General features: G+C 43.0%; 1 protein-coding gene across 1 annotated transcript in view; it reads left to right on the forward strand.

Moving 5' to 3' along the window:
- Positions 1–21,060, forward strand: part of LOC106586303 (receptor activity-modifying protein 1) — a 69,029-nt gene that overhangs the window by 23,918 nt on the left and 24,051 nt on the right. The window contains exon 2 of the mRNA XM_014173449.3: positions 18,159–18,294. Coding sequence (XP_014028924.1) covers positions 18,159–18,294 — 136 coding nt within the window. The remainder of the gene's footprint in view (positions 1–18,158; positions 18,295–21,060) is intronic.

Raw genomic sequence — 21,060 nt, forward strand, 5'->3', positions numbered from 1 at the left:
CAACTCATATTAGAATGTTGGGACACCTGAAATGTAGGCTACCCGTTCTGCATGTATTCATGTGTGTGAAATTGCCTCGGCTGAGAGAGTAGGCTACCGGCAGTGGTGTTTTCTTAGTGGAGGGTTAACGCAAGTAAACACAGTTTACCCACCTTTTTCAGAAAAATGCATTGAATAGGGAGTGCTACGTTTTTGTACTGCGACGGCAATCAGAGTTTACCCACCATTTTTTTTACCACTACATCACTGGCTACGGGTAGGTCTCTTTGAAGTTGATGGTAATACACATTGTAGCCTATTCTACTAAGTTGACCATGTGTGTTGGTGTGACCATCCCATTTTTTCCCGGGACAGCCCCATTTCAGGTGTCCCGACATTTCATGCTACAAAAAAGGTACATTTGTTAATGTAGGCCTAATCAATGGCAATCGCTGAATGTCATTAGGAACACTTCTTGGTGTTTTGTAACAGATGTCTATTTCCATTCATCAAATGATGTGAGTATACATGCAGTTTGGATGCTGGAATTATTTTGGAGTGGACAAACATGCACAGGTAGCCTACTTTATGAAGTGATTTGTTTGACAATGAGATGAAAATATCATGACTGGTTGTGTTCATGGCACAGTAAAAGGTCATTCATTTTGACCATTTAATTGACATCATTATTATTAGGCCCATAATTTTTTGAGGAATCCCATAAATGTCATGGTGTAATTCAGACTCTGTTGAATGGTCTTTTTTGTCGATGGTGATGGAGTTATATTAGCCTAAATTATGACTATCCAATCTACTCATCACATTACGAAGGTGTAATGCTGTTCATTGACTACAGCTCAGCGTTCAACGACATAGTTCCCACAATGCTCATCACTAAGCTAAGGACCCTGGGACTAAATACCTCCCTCTGCAACTGGATCCTGGACTTCCTGAAGGGCTACTCCCAGCTGGTGTGGGTAGGTAACAACACATCTGCCAAGCTGATCCTCAACACTGGGGCCCCTCAGGGGTGCGTGCTTAGTGCCCTCCTGTACTCCCTGTTCACCCACGACTGAGTGGCCAAACACGACTCCAACACCATCATTAAGTTTTCTGACGACACAACAGTGTCACCGACAATGATGAGAGCCTGTAGGGAGGAGGTCAGGGACCTGGCAGTGTGGTGCCAGGACAACAACCTCTCCCTCAATGTGAGCTAGACCAAAGAGCTGATCGTGGACTACAGGAAAAGGAGGACCGAACAGGCCCCCATTAACATTGACAAGGCTGTAGTGGAGCGGGTTGAGAGTTACAGTCAAGGACAGCTGTGTATTCCCTCCAGCAGGTGTGAAGTGTAGTCCTATGACTATGTAGCCTTGTGACACTGTCCTACTGCCAGTCCCTACTTAAATGTAATAGATTTTAGAGAAATAGCATCCACACACTGCGGTCTCAATGTATTTTAAAATGTTTGGCTTTTTGAATTCAATTCTCCTATTGTGGCTATGTTCCCACTGATAGTATTTTATTTATCTAAGCTTTTACTTGTGTATTTTTCTGTCTTTATAATAATATTTCATTTGTAGAGCACATTTCCCAGACACATATGAAGCTTGTTGGGGCTTCTGTGTGCAAACATTTCACGTATGCAGCTTCTTTCATCATGTAATGACTGTTGAAGGGAGTAGACCAAGGCGCAGCGTGGTTAGTGCTCATCTTGTATTTATTAAACTGAGAACACTATAAACAAAGAAACAAAAACGACAGCCCACAGTTCTGTCAGGTTAGACAACTAAACAGAAATTAACCACCCACAAACACAATGAAAAAACCCCTACTTAAATATGGTCTCTAATCAGAGGCAACGAGATTCAGCTGCCTCCAATTAGAGACCAACCCCAAACAAATCCAACATAGAAATAGATACCCTAGAATAAACATGGAAATAGAAAAACCTAGAACATAACCCCAAAACACACAGAAAAACACCCCCTGCCACGCCCTGACCAAACTACAATAACAAATAACCCCTTTTACTGGTCAGGACGTGACACATCACTTTTATTTATGAAAAGAAGCTGATATGGCCTTTATTATTTCTGATTTATTTGTGATATTTTAGCTTAAATGTATTTATATTATGGTGTTCCAAGAAAAACAAAAATACATTTTACAGTAGCCTATGTATTGCCTGCCTAAAACATCCGTTAATATAAGTCCTTGAAAATAGAAACTACGTATCCTAATGTTAGAAAGTAGAATATAAGATAGATATAATAATTACAACTGAATAGGCCTATGAAATATTCTAGGCAGAGCATGCCCAAAAGCGTGTGGCTGAGCAGTACCAGTATCTCATTTGAACGACTTAGTAAAAACATTTAAGTCTTCAAACGCGATACTAAATCGTTCAAACGAGATACTAAGTAATTTGAATGAGATACTAAGTCATTCAAACAAGATAAATTCAAGAGTGAATTTTAGAAGATTGTTTTGCCTTGGGCTTCAGGGCTTCCGTAGCCATATCATGCTGTCAGACTACTGTTTTTCCCCTTGAGTATTCCTAATTAAATTATATGTCATAATATGTTTTTATGTTTATGCATTGTGTAATGTTGAGATGAGTAGATCAATATTACACAGAGTAAACAATATTACTCTACCTGTGTCTGGCAGACTCTATTTGCTCTAGCACACACAGGATGGGTGGGAGGTGGTGGCGACGGGGATATCAATACCGGTGACAGTTCTTCCACCAATTGTTTGGTTGTTACTTTCCCCCAGAGCATGATTGCTTGTCAAGGTGACAAAAACCAATGTGATGGTATCTTGATGAGTCAGGGCACATTTTGTTATGCATGGAACTCTTTTTCCTTCATAGCAATTGTGGTGGCTTGTTGCTGAATGTAATGGGTAAAACAAGGACCAATTAATTTCTGTGAAGGTTGAGATAAAGATGTGAATGGAAGGGAAATACTTGTGTTCTTATTGACTCGAAGCGACGGGCCTTTCCCTCAAATCTCAACCCGCTGAACAAAACCCCTTTACCATTTCTCAATATTGTATTGAGTAGAAATAGACCAATGGAATTGTGAACCATATACTATACTCAGTTTGTGTGATGCAGTCATGAGTTTGAATCTCATTTATGCCTAAATAAAGAATTTGGACAGTCCAGAATACATGAAGTTGAACAGATAACCAGTCTGTTCTTTAAACAACAGGTTTTGAAGAATAATACAAGATAATGGTGCTCTGCAAGGCATCTCTCTAGGTAATTTTGGTCTGAGTTGGTCTGGCTCTGCTGGGTTATTAATGAGTAATAGCTTGTTCATAGGGGAACCAGTTATAGTGGTTGTATATTCTGTAGGACACTTGTGACTGTGAAGTGTCCATTCATGTAAATGTTTGGATTATTTTTCTAAATCGACATTCTGTTTAAATGTTTAACACTGTAAACACATTTAACTTCTCTGGGAAAGGGGGGCAGTATTGAGTAGCTTGGATGAATGAGGTGCCCAGAGTAAACTGCCTGCTACTCAGGCCCAAAAGCTGGAATATGCATATAATTAGTATATTTGGATAGGAAACACTCTGAAGTTTCTAAAACTGTTTGAATGATGTCTGTGAGTATAACAGAACTCATTTGGCAGGCAAAAACCTGAGAACAAATCCAACCAGGAAGTGGGAAATCTGAGGTTTGTAGTTTTTCAAGTGATTGCCTAGTGTCTGTGGGGTCATATTGCACTTCCTAAGGCTTCCACTAGATGTCAACTGTCTTTAGAACGTTGTTTCAGGCTTCTACTGTGAATGGGAAGAGAATGAGAGCTGTTGGAATCAGGTGTCTGGCAGTAGGCCATCTTCTCAGTCACGCGCGTTGGCGTGAGCACGAGCTCCCTTCTCTTTCCTTTATGAAGACAAAGGAATTGTCCGGTTGGAATATTATTTAAGATTTATGATAAAAACATCCTAAAGATTGATTCTATACATCGTTTGACATGTTTCTACGAACTGTAATGTAACTATTTTGACTTTTCGTCTGGCCTAAACGCGTGCTCTTGGGAATTTGGAATGCTGGACTAAACGTGTGAACAAAAAGGAGGTATTTGGACATAAATATGGACTTTATCGAAACAAAACGAACATTTATTGTGGAACTGGGATTCCTGGGAGTGCATCCCGATGAAGATCATCAAAGGTAAGTGAATATTTATAATGCTAATTCTGACTTTTGTTGACTCCACAACATGGCGGGTATCTGTATGGCTTGTTTTGGTGACTGAGCGCTGTACTCAGTTTATTGCAAAGTGTGCTTTCGCCGTAAAGCTTTTTTGAAATCTGACACAGCGGTTGCATTAAGGAGTAGTTTATCTTTAATTCTATGCTTAACAGTTGTATATTTTATCAACGTTTATGATGAGTATTTCTGTAAATTGATGTGCTCATTCACCGGATGTTTTGGAGGCAAAACATTTCTGAACATTACACGCCAATGTAAAATGGGGTTTTTGGATATAAATATGAACTTTATCGAGCAGAACATACATGTATTGTGTAACATGAAGTCCTATGAGTGCCATCTGATGAAGATCATCAAAGGTTAGTGATTCATTTTAGCTGTATTTCTGGTTTTTGTGACGCCTCTCCTTGCTTGGAAAATGGCTGTGAGGTTTTTCTTGTTTAGGTGCTGTCCTAACATAATCTAATGGTATGCTTTTGCCGTAAAGCCTTTTTGAAATCGGACACTGTGGTTGGATTAACGAGAAGTGTATCTTTAAAATGGTGTATAATACTTGTATGTGTGAGAAATTTGAATTATGAGATTTTTGTTGTTTTGAATTTGGCGCTCTGCTATTTCACTGGCTGTTGGCGGGGTGTCCCACATTTCACTGGCTGTTGGCGCTAGCGTCCCACATTTCCCAGAGAGGTTAAAGTCCTTCTAAACATGGTACTTGTCTGGTGTGACAGTGTCTCTCCATTCAAACACAATGGACGTTTTAGAGCGCCGACAGAGATGGTCGCCTCGCTTCAGGTCCTTAGGAAACTATGCAGTTATTTTATGTATTATTTCTTAGATTGTTAGCCCAGAAAATATCAAGTGTTATTACATACAGCCGGGAAAAACTATTGGATATAAAAGCGATGTCAACTTACCAACATTACGACCAGGAATACGTCTTTCCCGAAGCGGATCCTTTGTTCGGACATCAACCCTGGACATGGGATCTTATCCCAGAGGCCGACCCAAAACAACGCTGTGGCCGCAGGAGAGACAGACGGAGCAGTGTCAAAAGCAGGACGATAAACGAGGGAACGAGTTTATTAGCAAGTGCATCAGAGATGTTGTACCCACTGTTACTATTAACCTCTCTAGGGTTGGCGGGACGAAATCGTCCCACCTACATAACAGCCAGTATAATCCTGTGGCGCGTTATTCAAATACCTTAGAAATGCTATTACTTCAATTTCTCAAACATATGACTATTTTACACCATTTTAAAGACAAGACTCTCGTTAATCTAACCACACTGTCCGATTTCAAAAAGGCTTTACAACGAAAGCAAAACATTAGATTATGTCAGCAGAGTACCCAGCCAGAAATAATCAGACACCCATTTTTCAAGCTAGCATATAATGTCACATAAACCCAAACCACAGCTAAATGCAGCACTAACCTTTGATGATCTTCATCAGATGACACACCTAGGACATTATGTTATACAATACATGCATGTTTTGTTCAATCAAGTTCATATTTATATCAAAAACCAGCTTTTTACATTAGCATGTGACGTTCAGAACTAGCATACCCCCCGCAAACTTCCGGTGAATTTACTAAACATTTACTAAATTACTCACGATAAACGTTCACAAAAAGCATAACAATTATTTTAAGAATTATAGATACAGAACTCCTCTATGCACTCGATATGTCTGATTTTAAAATAGCTTTTCGGTGAAAGCACATTTTGCAATATTCTGAGTAGATAGCCCGGCATCACAGGGCTAGCTATTTAGACATCCAGCAAGTTTAGCACTCACCAAAGTCAGATTTACTATAAGAAAAATGTTATTACCTTTGGTGTTCTTCGTCAGAATGCACTCCCAGGACTTCTACTTCAATAACAAATGTTGGTTTGGTCCCAAATAATCCATAGTTATATCCAAATAGCGGCGTTTTGTTCGTGCGTTCAAGACACTATCCGAAAGGGTAAATAAGGGTTACGCGCACGACGCATTTCGTGACAAAAAAATTCTAAATATTCCATTACCGTACTTCGAAGCATGTCAACCGCTGTTTAAAATCAATTTTTATGCAATTTTTCTCCTAAAAAAGCGATAGTATTCCGACCGGGAATCTGCGTTTAGGTAAAAAGACGAAAGAAAATAAAGCATGGGGTCGACTCGTGCACGCGCCTAAGCCCATTGTCCTCTGATCGGCCACTTGCCAAAAGCGCTAATGTGTTTCAGCCAGGGGCTGGAATTACATCATCCAGCTTTTTCCCGCCTTCTGAGAGCCTATGGGAGCCGTAGGAAGTGTCACGTTACAGCAAAGATCCTCAGTCTTCAATAAACAGAGGCAAGAAGCTCAAGGAATGGTCAGACAGGGCACTTCCTGTAAAGAATCTTCTCAGGTTTTTGCCTGCCATATGAGTTCTGTTATAGTCACAGACACCATTCAAACAGTTTTAGAAACTTTAGGGTGTTTTCTATCCAAAGCCAATAATTATATGCATATTCTAGTTACTGGGCAGGAGTAGTAACCAGATTAAATCGGGTACATTTTTTTATCCGGCCGTGCAAATACTGCCCCCTATCCCCAACAGGTTAAAACCTTTCCTAACCAAAAACCGTGGATTGACGGCAGCATTCGTGCAAAACTGAAAGTGCACACTGCCCTATCCCATCTGGACAAGAGGAATACCTATGTAAGAATGCTGTTCATTGACTAAAGCTCACCATTTAACACCATAGTACCCTCCAAACTCATCATTAAGCTCGAGGTCCTGGGTCTTGACCCCGCCCTGAGCAACTGGGTCCTGGACTTTCTGACGTGTCGCCCCCAGGTGGTGAAGGTAGGAAACAATATCTCCACCCCGCTGATCCTCAACACTGAGGCCCCACAAGGGTGGATTCTCAGCCCTCTCCTGTACTCCCTGTTCACCCATGACTGCGTGGCCATGCACGCTTCCAACTCAATCATCAAGTTTGCAGACGACACTACAGTGGTAGGCTTGATTACCAACAACGACGAGACAGCCTACAGGGAAGAGGTGAGGGCCCTCGGCGTGTGGTGTCTGGAAAATAACCTCTCACTCAACGTCAACAAAACAAAGGAGATGATCGTGGACTTCAGGAAACAGCAGAGGGAGCAGCCCCCTATCTACATTGACGGGACAGTAGTGGAGAAGGTGGAAAGTTTTAAGTTCCTCAGTGTACACGTCACGGACAAACTGAAATGGTCCACCCACACAGACAGCGTGGTGAAGAAGGCACAGTAGCGCCTCTTAAACCTCAGGAGGCTGAAGAAATTTGGCTCATCACCTAAAACACTCGCAAACTTTTCCAGATGCACAATCAAGAGCTTCCTGTCGGGCTGTATCACCGCCTGGTATGGCAACTGCACCGCCCATAACCGGAAGGCTCTCCAGAGGGTAGTGAGGTCTGCACAACGTATCACCAGGGGCAAACTACCTGCCCTCCAGGACACCTACACCACCTGGTGTCACAGGAAGGCCAAAAAGATCATCAAGGACAACACCCACCCCAGCCACTGCCTGTTCACCCCGCTATCATCCAGAAGGTGAGGTCAGTACAGGTGCATCAAAGCTGGGACCGAGAGACTGAAAAACAGCTTCTATCTCAAGGCCATCAGACTGTTAAACAGCTATCACTAACATAGAGAGGCTGCTGCCAACATACAGACTCAAATCCCTGGCTATTTCAATAAATGGACTTAATAAAGGTATCACTAGTCACTTTAAAACGACACTTTAATAATGTTTACATATCCTACATTACTCATCTCATATGTATATACTGTATTCTATACCATCTACTGCATCTTGCCTATGCCGCACAGCCATCGCTCATCCATTTATTTATATGTACATATTCTTATTTATCCCTTTACATTTGTTGTGAATTTGTTAGATTACTTGTTAGATATTACTGCATTGTTGGAACTAGAAGCACAAGCATTTCGCTACACTCGCATTAACATCCTGCTAACCATGTGTATGTGACCAATCAAATTTGATTTGATTTGATTGAAGCGTGTCTCCCATTGCACCAGTGGATATCCTGTACTGTACATTTAAGCCCTGTGTACTGTACATGCTTTCTGCACTTTTTAAATTCACTGGCTTGTTTGTGTGCTTTATGTAACTGTTAAAGAGCGCGGAGAGAGAGAGAAATAGAGAGAAAGAGAGAGAGGTAAAAAGGCATGATTTCATGTGCATCCCACACATTGCAGTCCTGATGAATAATAGATGTTGGCCTACTAATAGTAAGAGTTTTAGGGATCAATTTTTTATTTTTAAGCAAGCCAGAGATACTCTCCCTCTTACTCTTATTCAATGTCTCTGACTGGCTGTATAAAATATAAGGATGTAAAAATGAATTCTAAGTCAGAAGTGGTGTTCCCATCTGTCTGTTTGGAAGTAAAGCAGTTCTTAATGGGATATAGTGGGGAATATTTCCAATACTGTGCATTCGGATAGTATTCAGACCACTTCCCTTTTCCACAGCTCCACATTGATCTGGCACTGCCTAGATCTAGCTCCACATTGATCTGGTACTGCCTGTATATAGCTCCACATTGATCTGGTACTGCCTGTATATAGCTCCACATTGATCTGGTACTGCCTGTATATAGCTTCACATTGATCTGGTATTGCCTGTATATAGCTCCACATTGATCTGGCACTGCCTAGATCTAGCTCCACATTGATCTGGTACTGGTACTGCCTGTATATAGCTCCACATTGATCTGGTACTGCCTGTATATAGCTTCACATTGATCTGGTACTGGTACTGCCTGTATATAGCTCCACATTGATCTGGTACTGCCTGTATATAGCTCCACATTGATCTGGTACTGCCTGTATATAGCTCCACATTGATCTGGTACTGGTACTCCCTGTATATAGCTCCACATTCATCTGGTACTGGTACTGCCTGTATATAGCTCCACATTGATCTGGTACTGCCTGTATATAGCTCCACATTGATCTGGTACTGGTACTCCCTGTATATAGCTCCACATTCATCTGGTACTGGTACTGCCTGTATATAGCTCCACATTGATCTGGTACTGCCTGTATATAGCTCCACATTGATCTGGTACTGGTACTCCCTGTATATAGCTCCACATTGATCTGGTACTGGTACTGCCTGTATATAGCTCCACATTGATCTGGTACTGCCTGTATATAGCTCCACATTGATCTGGTATTGGTACTCCCTGTATATAGCTCCACATTGATCTGGTACGGGTACTCCCTGTACATAGCTCCACATTGATCTGGTACTGGTACTGCCTGTATATAGCTCCACATTGATCTGGTACTGGTACTGACTGTATATAGCTCCACATTGATCTGGTACTGGTACTGCCTGTATATAGCTCCACATTGATCTGGTACTGCCTGTAAATAGCCTCACATTGATCTGGTACTGCATGTATATAGCTCCACATTGATCTGGTACTGGTACTGCCTGTATATAGCTCCACATTGATCTGGTACTGCCTGTATATAGCTCCACATTGATCTGGTACTGCCTGTATATAGCTCCATTCTTATTAATTTATTTTATTCCTCTTGTGTTACTACTATTACTTACAAACTCGTAACAAGCATTTCATGGTAAATAAAGTTTACACCAGTTTTATTCAACGCATGTGACAAATAATATTTGATTTGATTTAGATTTCAATTGATTTGATTATGACGAATGTACCAATGTAACATTCCCTTTTATTTGGTTTAATTGCCAATTGGGTAATTGCATGTTCCTGGGAGGGGCCAAGTGCTTATATGTACCTGGTTCAGCTCTTGTTAGACAGATTTTATTTGGTTTTGATTTGGTTGGTGTTGTTATTCAAATGGCTTGTCTCGTAGTCTCAATAAATGGACAAAGATTTGTAGTTGAACAAGTCTTTGTATGTCTATATTTTTTTTACTTGACTTGCTCTTAGAATGCACAATTTGAACTTGACTTGAGACTGGACCCGTTTTACTTGGGACTCAACTTTTGACTCAGACCTTGTGACTTGAGACTTGCTTGTGACTCTAAAATAGTGACTTGGTCACACCTCTGGAAATTGAAGTGTGAAATCATGTGAGAACCTGTTTTTGGAACACTTCACATATGATCATATTTTCACGTGTAGTCTCATGTCATCACATGTTGCTTAAGATGTTCACACATATCACATTAACTTCACATAAGATCACATGAAAACATGTATTTTTGGAACACTTATTAACGTGTTAAAATTCTTGTTTTTTTCGTAAGGGTAATGCACTACTGAAAACGTTCTACGGCTTTATCAGTGCAGTAAAAAGAGTCATCCATCTGCACTGACTGGCCAGCCCAGCTGTATTCGGTCATTTCACTACCCTCTTAGGGCACTTCAGGAAGCTCTGGCTGAAGAGAGACACACAGACTTAACATGTCTCTCTCCTAGCTCCTCTCCAGTGTAAGTGCACAATATGTCTGAGAAACTCACCGCGGGCGAAAATGACTCTCTGGAGCGCGACACATTCAAAGACCCACGAACATTATGTTCCCCTCAATGATTCATTAAAGTCCCAGTCATATTAAGGACAGAGTTATAGCTGGAATGCGTCCCAATTTGACCAGCGCCCAAAAGTAGTGCACTATATAGGGAATAGGGTTCCATTTGAGATGCAGCAAGGCTCTCCTCTTCAGGTTCAGGTTACACATTCTAAGCACATGGGTCTCTGTGCACCTTACTGCAATGCCCAGGTCCTATTCTCCCTGGGTAGCCTCAGGGTGATGTAGAAGAGACAGGACACACTGACAGTCAGACAACTTCTGCATGAAGTAGGCGCAGGCTGTTGTTACTGTGGGTAATATTACCTTACTCTAAGCCTACACTTTATCCCTATCATCATACCAGTGTTATAAACCCCCTAAGGACTGAGAGTGATAGACGTTCTGGTAGCTTTAAAGCCATCCAGACTTGTGTTAAATGGAATTCAGAATTCCCCTAAAATCACTTCACAATCACACAGAAGGGGACAGGAAGGATTGGTGACCATGGTTGGGGTAGAGGACAGGTACAGAGAGAAGCTCTTTATCAATCAGAGGACCAGAGGTTAGTAGGCAGTGCATAGGAATGATGGTTCATTAACTAAAGCAAAACATCAACTCTGGATTGCCTTGGTCTCCTCCTGAGTGGAGCTATCCTTTATCTCCGTGCTTCTACACCCGCAATGCTTGCTGTTTGGGGTTTTAGGCTGGGTTCCTGTACAGCACTTTGTGACATCAGCTGATGTAAGAAGGGCTGTATAAATACATTTGATTGATTGATTCATTCATTGATTCATTGATCTACACAGCTGTGGACATTGGAAGTTGAACTACTTATGGACAGGGAATGTTCACTGAAAATGTTTTAAGTGCTCTGACTTTCCCCTTCTCTTAGTGCAGGAGTTTATTTCCAGTGATACAGTAAATGTTTTCCAAGTTGCTGAAAGGTTGGCAAATTTCACTTGACAGTCTAAGTTTGTGTTTTGCCAACATCCACCAAATGTTTGTATTTCAACAATGCGTGTCATCTCCATCAATTAGTAAAGGATACCATATTGGATAGATGGGGTTGATTGCGCACAGAGGGTTTGATTGTGAATGAATGTTTACCTATGAAGCTTATCTGCCACCAAATTGAAAACAGCACAGGACGTTTTCCTTGAAGACACTGAGTAGAAATGAACAATGTTGGCTAATATAAGAAGTTTTATTCCAAAACCTTTTCTTCTACTCTAATCTTTTGTGTATGAGTGAATCAGATGTTCGTTGCTCCTCCATTTCTTCTTTCTCCAATCTCTCCTCAAGTCTCTTTCACAAATCTCAGCTTGGATTTTTTATGAGAAAAAATATTTTCCTGTTTACATTTTTATTTCGTAGGCATGCATCCTCCCTTGGCAAAGTACCAACACAGATAAAATGCAAGAAGCGTTGCACTCAACGATGTAATAGTTTTGATCAATTCTGGTGCCTCTATATGCGGTGCGCATACTGAAGCCTTTGAATATGCAATAGGCTTTGAAGAAATCAAAAGGTCTGGGTCAGAGGAAGAGGATGGATGAGATTTGATATTTGTTGCCATACACAGATTTAACACACTCCTTATTCACCGATTTCTGAGTCTTACACTACAGTGTAAGTTAGCTGCCAGCAGGGTCTGTTCTTATATAAAAGAGCAATCCATGTTGAGACATTTTTCTGTTCGTCTTAATAGTTAGAGGTGAAGAAGGAAGACCTTGTGTCTCTCTCATGGCCATGCCTTCCACAGACAGATGTTCTATGTGTTCTTACAGATGTGTTCTTTCAAACTTGTAGTGAATTCAAAGTTGTCACGCCCTGACCTTAGAGAGCCGTTTTATTTCTCATTTTGGTTAGGTCAGGGTGTGATGTGGGGTGGGCATTCAATGTTATTTATTTCTTTGTGTTGGCAGAGTAGGGTCCCCAATCAGAGGCAACTGTCTATCGTTGTCTCTGATTGGGAATCATACTTAGGCAGCCATTTCCCACATGTGTTTGTTGGTAGTTGTTTTCTGTTTTGTTATCTGTACCTGACAGAACTGTGTGCTTTCGTTTTTCCCATATGTTATTTTGTTTGAGTGTTTTTTTGGAGAATAAAATCATGAACACTTACCACGCTGCGCTTTGGTCCACTCCTTCCGACGAAACCCGTTACAGAACTACCCACCACCAAATGACCAAGCAGCGTGGTCAGGACCAATGGACTTGGGAGGAAATCCTGGATGGGAAAGGACCCTGGAGGCTGGCCGGGGAGTATCGCTGTCCGACGGAGGAGATTGAAGCAGCGAAAGCAGAACGGCGACGATACGAGGAACTAGCACGGCAGCGACGGAAGCACGAGAGGCAGCCCCCCCCAAGATTTTGGGGGCACACGGGGAGATTGGCAGAGTCAGGGTTGAGACCTGAGCCAACTCCCCGTGCTTACCGTGGGGAGCATGTGACCAGTTGGGCACCGTGTTATGCTGTGATGCGCACTATATCTCCAGTGCGCATTCATAGCCCGGTGCGCTCTGTGCCTGCGCCCCGCATTTGCCGTGCTAGAATGGGCGTTCAGCCAGGATGGATTGTGCCGGCTCAGCGCTCCTGGTCTCCAGTACGCCTCCTCGGTCCAGGATATCCTGCACCAGCTCTACGCACTGTGTCGGCAGTACGCCTTCACAGCCCAGTTCGTCCTGTGCCAGCGCCCGCACTTGCCGGGCTAAACTGAGCATCCAGCCAGGACGGGTTGTGCCAGCCCTATGCTCCAGACCTCCAGTGCGCCTCCACGGCCCAGTATATCCTGCACCAGCTCTACGCACTGTGTCGCCAGTGCGCCTTCACAGCCCAGTTCGTCCTGTGCCAGCGCCCCGAACTTGCCGGGCTAAAGTAAGCATCCAGCCAGGATGGGTTGTGCCAGCCCTATGCTTCAGACCTCCAGTGGGCGTCCACGGCCAGTATATCCTGTGCCAGCCCTGCGCACCCGGTCTCCAGTGCGTCTCCCCAGTCCGGTGAGACCTGTTCCGGCTCCACGTACGAAGCCTCCGGTGATGATCCATGGTCCGAAGCCTCCAGTGATAATCCATGGCACGACGCCTCCAGTGGTGATCCATGGCCCAGAGCCTGTAGTGATGATCCATGGCACGAAGCCTCCAGTGATAATCCATGGCCCGGAGCCTCCAGTGATAATCCATGGCACGAAGCCTCCAGTGATGATCCATGGCCCGGAGCCTCCAGTAATGATCCATGGCAAGAAGCCTCCAGCGATGATCCATGGTGCGGAGCCTGCAGCGACGTCCTCCAGTCCGGAGCCTCCAGCGGCGGTCCCGCAATCCGGAGTCTTCAGCGGCAGTCCCGCAGTCCGGAGTCTTCAGCGGCGGTCCCGCAGTCCGGAGTCTTCAGCGGCGGTCCCGCAGTCCGGAGTCTTCAGCGGCGGTCCCGCAGTCAGGAGTCTCCAGCGGCGGTCTGCAGTCCAGAACCTCGGGCGATGATCCACGGTCCGGTTCCTTCGGCGACGATCCACGGTCTGGTGACAGAAAAGCAGAGGGATCAGCTGGCGGAGCGGGGGCTACGCCCCGAACCGGCGCCACCACCAAGTGTAGATGCCCACCCGGACCCTCCCCTATAGGTTCAGGTTTGCGGCCGGGAGTCCGCACCTTTGGGGGGGGGGGTACTGTCACGCCCTGACCTTAGAGAGCTGTTTTATTTCTCATTTTGATTAGGTCAGGGTGTGATGTGGGGTGGGCATTCTATGTTATCTATTTCTTTGTGTTGGCTGAGTAGGGTTCCCAATCAGAGGCAGCTGTCTATCGTTGTCTCTGATTGGGAATCATACTTAGGCAGCCTTTTCCCACCTGTGTTTGTGGGTAGTTGTTTTCTGTTTTGTTATCTGTACCTGACAGAACTGTGTGCTTTCCTTTTTCCCGTATGTTATTTTTTAGTGTTTTTAAAATAAAAAAAAATCATGAACACTTACCACGCTGCGCTTTGGTCCACTCCTTCCGACGAAACCCGTTACAAAGGTTTAAAAAGGCTTCTAAAGTTTGTAATTTCCACTTTATAATGTCAGACTTTATTTGCCCTAACAAAAAATGTATCAACCCTGAAACAAATTCCATTCATTATAATCCACTTAATAATTAAAGTTGTATGTTGCTGCAGAATGATTTTCCTGCTGTAGAAAACTGGCTTAAATTAAAATCCTACATCTGTAGAACACTGTTCTTCCTAGAACATCCATTCAATGAGTTCACTTTGTCATTATGGGGTATTGTGTGTAGATGGATGGAGAAAAAAAAATATTTAATGCATTTTGAATTCAGGCTATAACACAACAAAATGTGGAATAAGTCAAGGAGTGTGAATACTTTCTGAAAGCCCTGTAGGTAGAGACAGGTAGAGATGGAGAGAGGGAGGAAGGAAGGAAGGGAGAGAGCGAGCGAGCGAGGGGGAGAGAGAGGAAGGGCGAGATGGGGGGAAGAAGATAGAGGGAGAGATAGAGAGAGAAGAAAAAGATGTGATAATAGAGTTGGCTGGCGAGTCAAACCGTCAAAAGCCATTTGAAAAGGTAATCCCATTCTGTCAGAGTTAATTAGATAAGTCTGTTGTTCGCTCTCTCTCCACTCTTACTCTCCCTCAATTATTCTTTCTTATTCCTTTCTTCTGTACAGACTATGCTATACCAGCTCCGCGCACTGCTGTCTGTACCTCCATCTTCTGTCAATGCTTTTCACCATTAGCTGCGGGAATTTAAAGGAACAAATTTGTATGCAGTGTAGTTCACACAAAATGTACTTATTCGCTTCAGTTTTCATGTACTGAATAAAAATCTAAAGTTCAATGTGTTTCCATCGCATTTTGTGGTAAATAGCAAATGTGTCTACTCTGGTCTTGGCACGTGCGCTCTAGCCAACAGTGCGGTTAGGCTATGCGGGTAGGCTAGTCTACATGTTGAGTTTATTATCGATAAGAGTAAAAATATGTTTTATTTGTCAAATGGCAGTCAAGTATTGATCAGCATGTCTGATTGGAAAGGAGCTTCATGATAACCGTGCACTTTCACCACCCTGTGAAGTTCAACATAAATGATTTCATCTGTAGCCTAATAAACTGCATGGTTTCCCGAGTCGTAGTGGGAGTACCACACAACATATCATCGTGTGACTCCCAAGTTTACTTTGATATGATGGTTATTATATTAATATTTGCTCATATAGACGTTTCCATAATGAATTTTACTTACAGTACCAGTCAAAATTTTGGACACACCTACTCATTCAAGGGTTTCTTTATTTTTACAATTTTCTACATTGTAGACTAATAGTGAAGACATCAAAACTATGAAATAACACATATGGAATCATGTAGTAACCAAAAAAGTGTTAAACAAATGTTATATTTGAGATTCTTCAAAGTAGCCACCTTTTGCCTTGATGACAGCCTTGCACACTCTTGGCATTAACCTAAGGGAGAGAGCGAGAGACACAGTCTTCTGTGAACTGGCCAGCTAACAGTGTGTCATGAAGGAGTACTTGGGAGACCTAATTAATATTTTTAGCCAAAAGCCATCTTTTTGCACTACGATTCCTCCCTTTGTTTCTACTCCTCTCAGAGGTTCAGTTTGGGCTGACCCTGAACTGGCCAACTTGTAAATTCCTCCCCTACCTTACTCCCCTCCTGTACTCCCTGTTCACCCACAACTGTGAGGCCAAGCATGACTCCAACACCATCATTAAGTTTGCTGACGACACAACACTGCTGACGACACAACACTGCCTGTTCACCGACAACGATGAGACCACCTATAGGGAGGAGGTCAGAGACCTGGCAGTGTGGTGCCAGGACAACAACCTCTCCCTCAGTGTGAGCAAGACAAAGGAGATGATCGTGGATTACAGGAAAATGAGGGCCGAACAGGACCTCATTAACATTGGGCTGTAGTGGAGCGGGTCGAGAGTTTCAAGTTCCTTGGTGTCCATATCACCAACAAACTATCATGGTCCAAACATACCAAGACAGTTGTGAAGAGGGCACAACAACACCTTTTCCCCCTCAGGAGACTGAAAAGATTTGGCATGGGTCCTCAGATCCTCCAAAAGTTCTACAGCTGCACCATCGAGAGCATCCTGACCGGTTGCATCACCGCCTGCAATGGAAACTGCTCAGTATCCGACCGTAAGGCGCTACAGAGGGTAGTGCGTACGGCCCAGTACATCACTGAGGCCAAGCTTCCTGTCATCCAGGACCTATATACTAGGCTGTGTCAGAGGAAGGCCCAAAAAATGGTCAAAGATCCCAGCCACCCTAGTCATAGACTGTTCTCTCTGCTACCGCACAGCAAGCGGTACAGGAGCTCCAAGTCTAGGACCTAAAGGCTCCTTAACAGCATCTATCCCCAAGCCATAAGACTGCTGAACAATTAATCAAACGGACAACCAGACTATTTTCATTGACCCCCCCCCCCCCCCCCTTTATTTTTACACTGCTGCTACTCACTGTTTATTATCTATGCATAGTCACTTTACACCTACCTAAATGTACAAATTACTACTACTAACCTGTACCCCTGCACATTGACGTGGTACCGGTACCCCCTGTAGCCTCGTTATTGTTATGTAATCTTATTATGTTACTTTTTATTTTATTTTTCACTTTAGTTTATTTAGCAAATATTTTATTAACTCTATTTCTAGAAATGCATTGTTGGTTAAGGGCTTGTAAGTAAGCATTTCACATTTCACAGCACTGTTGTATTCGGGCGCATGTGACAAATACATTTGATCTGATTTGATATCTCTAACACAGAGTGCTTTTCTCAGCTCTGAGCCCTGGGGCAGTGATGCTCTGTGATGCTCTGCTCTTTGGAGTTGAGAGCGTGTTTGTGCCCTTTTAACAGTTTAAAGCAATCTCCCAGTCCAGTCAGCCTTGTCAAACAGTGAGAAACTGCTACCACATGGTGTAGTGTAGACAGCACTTAGAAAGCCTCTCAAAGCCAGAGAATTTTCTACAGGAACTCCAGGTATGAGGTTTTAACCTGTCAGTACTGTCAGGTGAGATCTTTCCAGAGCTCTGTTGGATCTCAGAGATAAAATGTTAAACAGTATCCTCTATTTAATATAGAACTGATAGATCCCCATACCTCTGCTCATCAATGTGAAACATCTGTGAATGAGAGCTACACTGGCTCAGACCCGTACCATGTGATTATCCCCAGGCTATTGAGTTGGAAGTCTATGGCGTGAGACTACCATGTAGTTAAAGATAAAAAACATGACATTTATCTGAGACTCTACACTACATCTCTGTTCTAACCCTCTGTCCTCTCTCTCTCTGTTCCCTCAGTTGGTTATGCTGTGTTGGTCTACAGTACATCTCTGTTCTGACCCTGTCCTCCCTCTACTCCCCAGCATGCCAGTCTGTGTCGGTGATGGCTTGTGGCGGGACCTATGAGTACGCCATCGAGGAGTTCTGCCTGGGGAAATTCAGACTGGACATGGAGGAACTTGACCAGCATCACTGGTGCAGCTGGGAGGATACAGTGGAGTGAGTATTCTATGTAGCACTAATGTAGTATCTTAGTAGTATTCTATATAGCACCTATGAAGTATTCTCATATTCTACAGATGTAGGATCTTCACTTGATCACCCTGTTGCAGGAGAATTTTCCTGCAATGTGTCACGACTTCTGCCAAAGTTGATGCCCCTCCTTGTTCGGGTGGTGCTCGGCGGTCGACGTCACCGGTCTTCTAGCCATCATTGATTCATTTTCCATTGGTTTTGTCTTGCCTTCCTACACACCTGGTTCCAATCCCATTAATTACATGCTGTGTATTTAACCCTCTGTTTCCCCTCATGTCCTTGTCGGAGATTGTTTGTGGTTATGTGTTCGTGTATTTGTATAGGTGTGCGACGGGTATGTTTACCCATGTTTATTTTTATGTAGTGTTGTTTTTTTGGAGTCTGTTTTAGAATAATTAAACTACTCCAGTTCCACCAAGTTGGTTTCTCCTGCGCCTGACTTCCCTGCCACCTACACACACGACAATGACACAATGCAGGAAATGTCAAACTTGTAGTGTATTTTAGTTTTTAAAAGGCTTCTGAAGTTTGCAATTTCCACTCTGAAATGTTCGATTTGATTTTCCCTTACGAAAAATGTATCACCCCAACAAAAATGTTAATTAATTATAATCCCCATAATTCACATTTCCTGTTGCTGCAGGATTATCTTCCTGCTGTAGCAAACTGGCTCAAATTAAAATCTTACATCTGTATAGCATTCTATGTAATGTAGCACCTCCATGTCATTAACATTACAGTCACTCCTCAACCGGTAGGGAGGTAATAGGGATATGTAACGTTTATTTAATCAGCGTGTGCACAAACCTTTGGCCTGGCTATACTTGCAATTTGAATATGCTGGCGATAGGTTTGCACTTTTTCCGCTCTCACCCTCTCTTGGCTTCCTATGAGCATAACATTAAACTCTTGGAGGGTGACCAAAATGAATCCAAATGTAACAGGCCCAGCCAGTCCCACAGGCTGTTAACTCTAGGAGTAGCATCTTAAATGTAGACTGGGACTGGGCCCCAAATGGCACCCTATTTCTATTTACTGGGGTAGCGCATAGTATGCTAGTATACACCACTACGATGGTCATCAGTCCAGTCCAATGTCCTCCCACCAGGAACCAGGAATGCTGGGTTGACATGGTGTTTGTTGCCTGTTTGTCTGCCCCCATTGCTGGGGTTTTGTTTTTCCTCTCTGGCTGTAATGTTAGTCTGGATTTGTCAATCGGAGGCTTGTGGAAGGTGACACTGGTGTCCCAGCTGTCAGAGCAGTGCCAGGACACTCAGCCCTTTCCTGTCATCGACAGAACAGTCACCTGTCCCCCTCCACCCTGCCACAGGGAGGGACAGTTTGTGTACTTACATAAAAATGACTCTTCACTATTTATCTTCCTCTATCTTTCATTCTCAACATCCCTCCGTCATTGTGGCTGGAAATGTTGATTTCTCACGAGGGGAATTATCTCTAAAGGTGTTTGTTTTTCCAAATTATTTGTGAATGGCTGCACTGACACAGTGCTCTGGGGATATGCAGCTTAGAGAGTATCTCATATGGAACAGCTAAGCAACATCCCCAGTTCAGTTACTTGTCTTGGACATGCACACCAGAACAGTACCATTGTCTGTAGTAAGGCAAGGCAGACCACCCAGTGTTCACCACAGGAACGATGGGGAGCAGTCTCCTGATCCAGATGCAGCAAGGGCTACAGTAACCTTTCACATCTTGGCAGGCCCTTTTATATTTATTATTTTAGTTTAAATCTAGAGTCAGGTTCTGGCTTAGTGGGGGAGATAAACCCACACTGGATAAGGAAATAAACCAGTTTCAAGCAGTATTTGTGTATGCTTTCAGGGCAATGAAGACCCCCTGGTGTGTGTTCTGATGTACGCAGGGAGAAATGACCCCCGTCAATGCCTCTCAGTTTCAAACCGACATATTGAGTCTCTTTGCTTATAGTATCGTGAGCTCACAGACACGTTCATTCCTGTCTTTCTGCAGACATAATTAAGACATAATTAAAAGATTGTTCTGTTTAGCAGTGTGTGTGTGTGTGTGTGTGTGTGTGTGTGTGTGTGTGTGTGTGTGTGTGTGTGTGTGTGTGTGTGTGTGTGTGTGTGTGTGTGTGTGTGTGTGTGTGTGTGTGTGTGTGTGTGTGTGTGTGTGTGTGCATGCGTGCGTGTGCGCGTCCACCCCCCTCACCAGAGTTGACCTTGATAGTGATGGCATGTTAATGTTGTATTATGTTAGCATTACCAACACTGCTGTAGAACAAACACAAGAGAGCAGGGTGAAAGGCACAAATCAAGCCCTTAACCAACAATGCAGTTTTAATTTTAAGTTATTAATAAACAAATTAGGAACATTTGAGCAGTCTTGATACAACATTTTGAACAGAAATGCAATGATTCAATGGATCAGTCTAAAACGTTGCACATACACTTCTGCCATCTAGTGGCCAAAATCTAAATTGCACTTGGGCTGGAATAATATATTATGGCCTTTCTCTTGCATTTCTCAAAGATGATGGTACAAAAAAATACAAAAGAACGGTTGGCTTTTTCTTCTTATTATCTTTTACCAGATCTATTGTGTTATATTCTCCTACATTCCTTTCACATTTCCACAAACTTCAAAGTAATTTCCTTTCAAATGGTACCAAGAATATGCATATACTTGCTTCAGGGCCTGAGCTACAGGCAGCTAGATTTGGGTATGTCATTTTAGGTGAATTTTTTATTT

This window comes from Salmo salar, chromosome 25, assembly GCF_965601325.2.
Source record: "Salmo salar chromosome 25, fSalSal1, whole genome shotgun sequence".
Taxonomy (NCBI): Eukaryota; Metazoa; Chordata; class Actinopteri; order Salmoniformes; family Salmonidae; genus Salmo; species Salmo salar.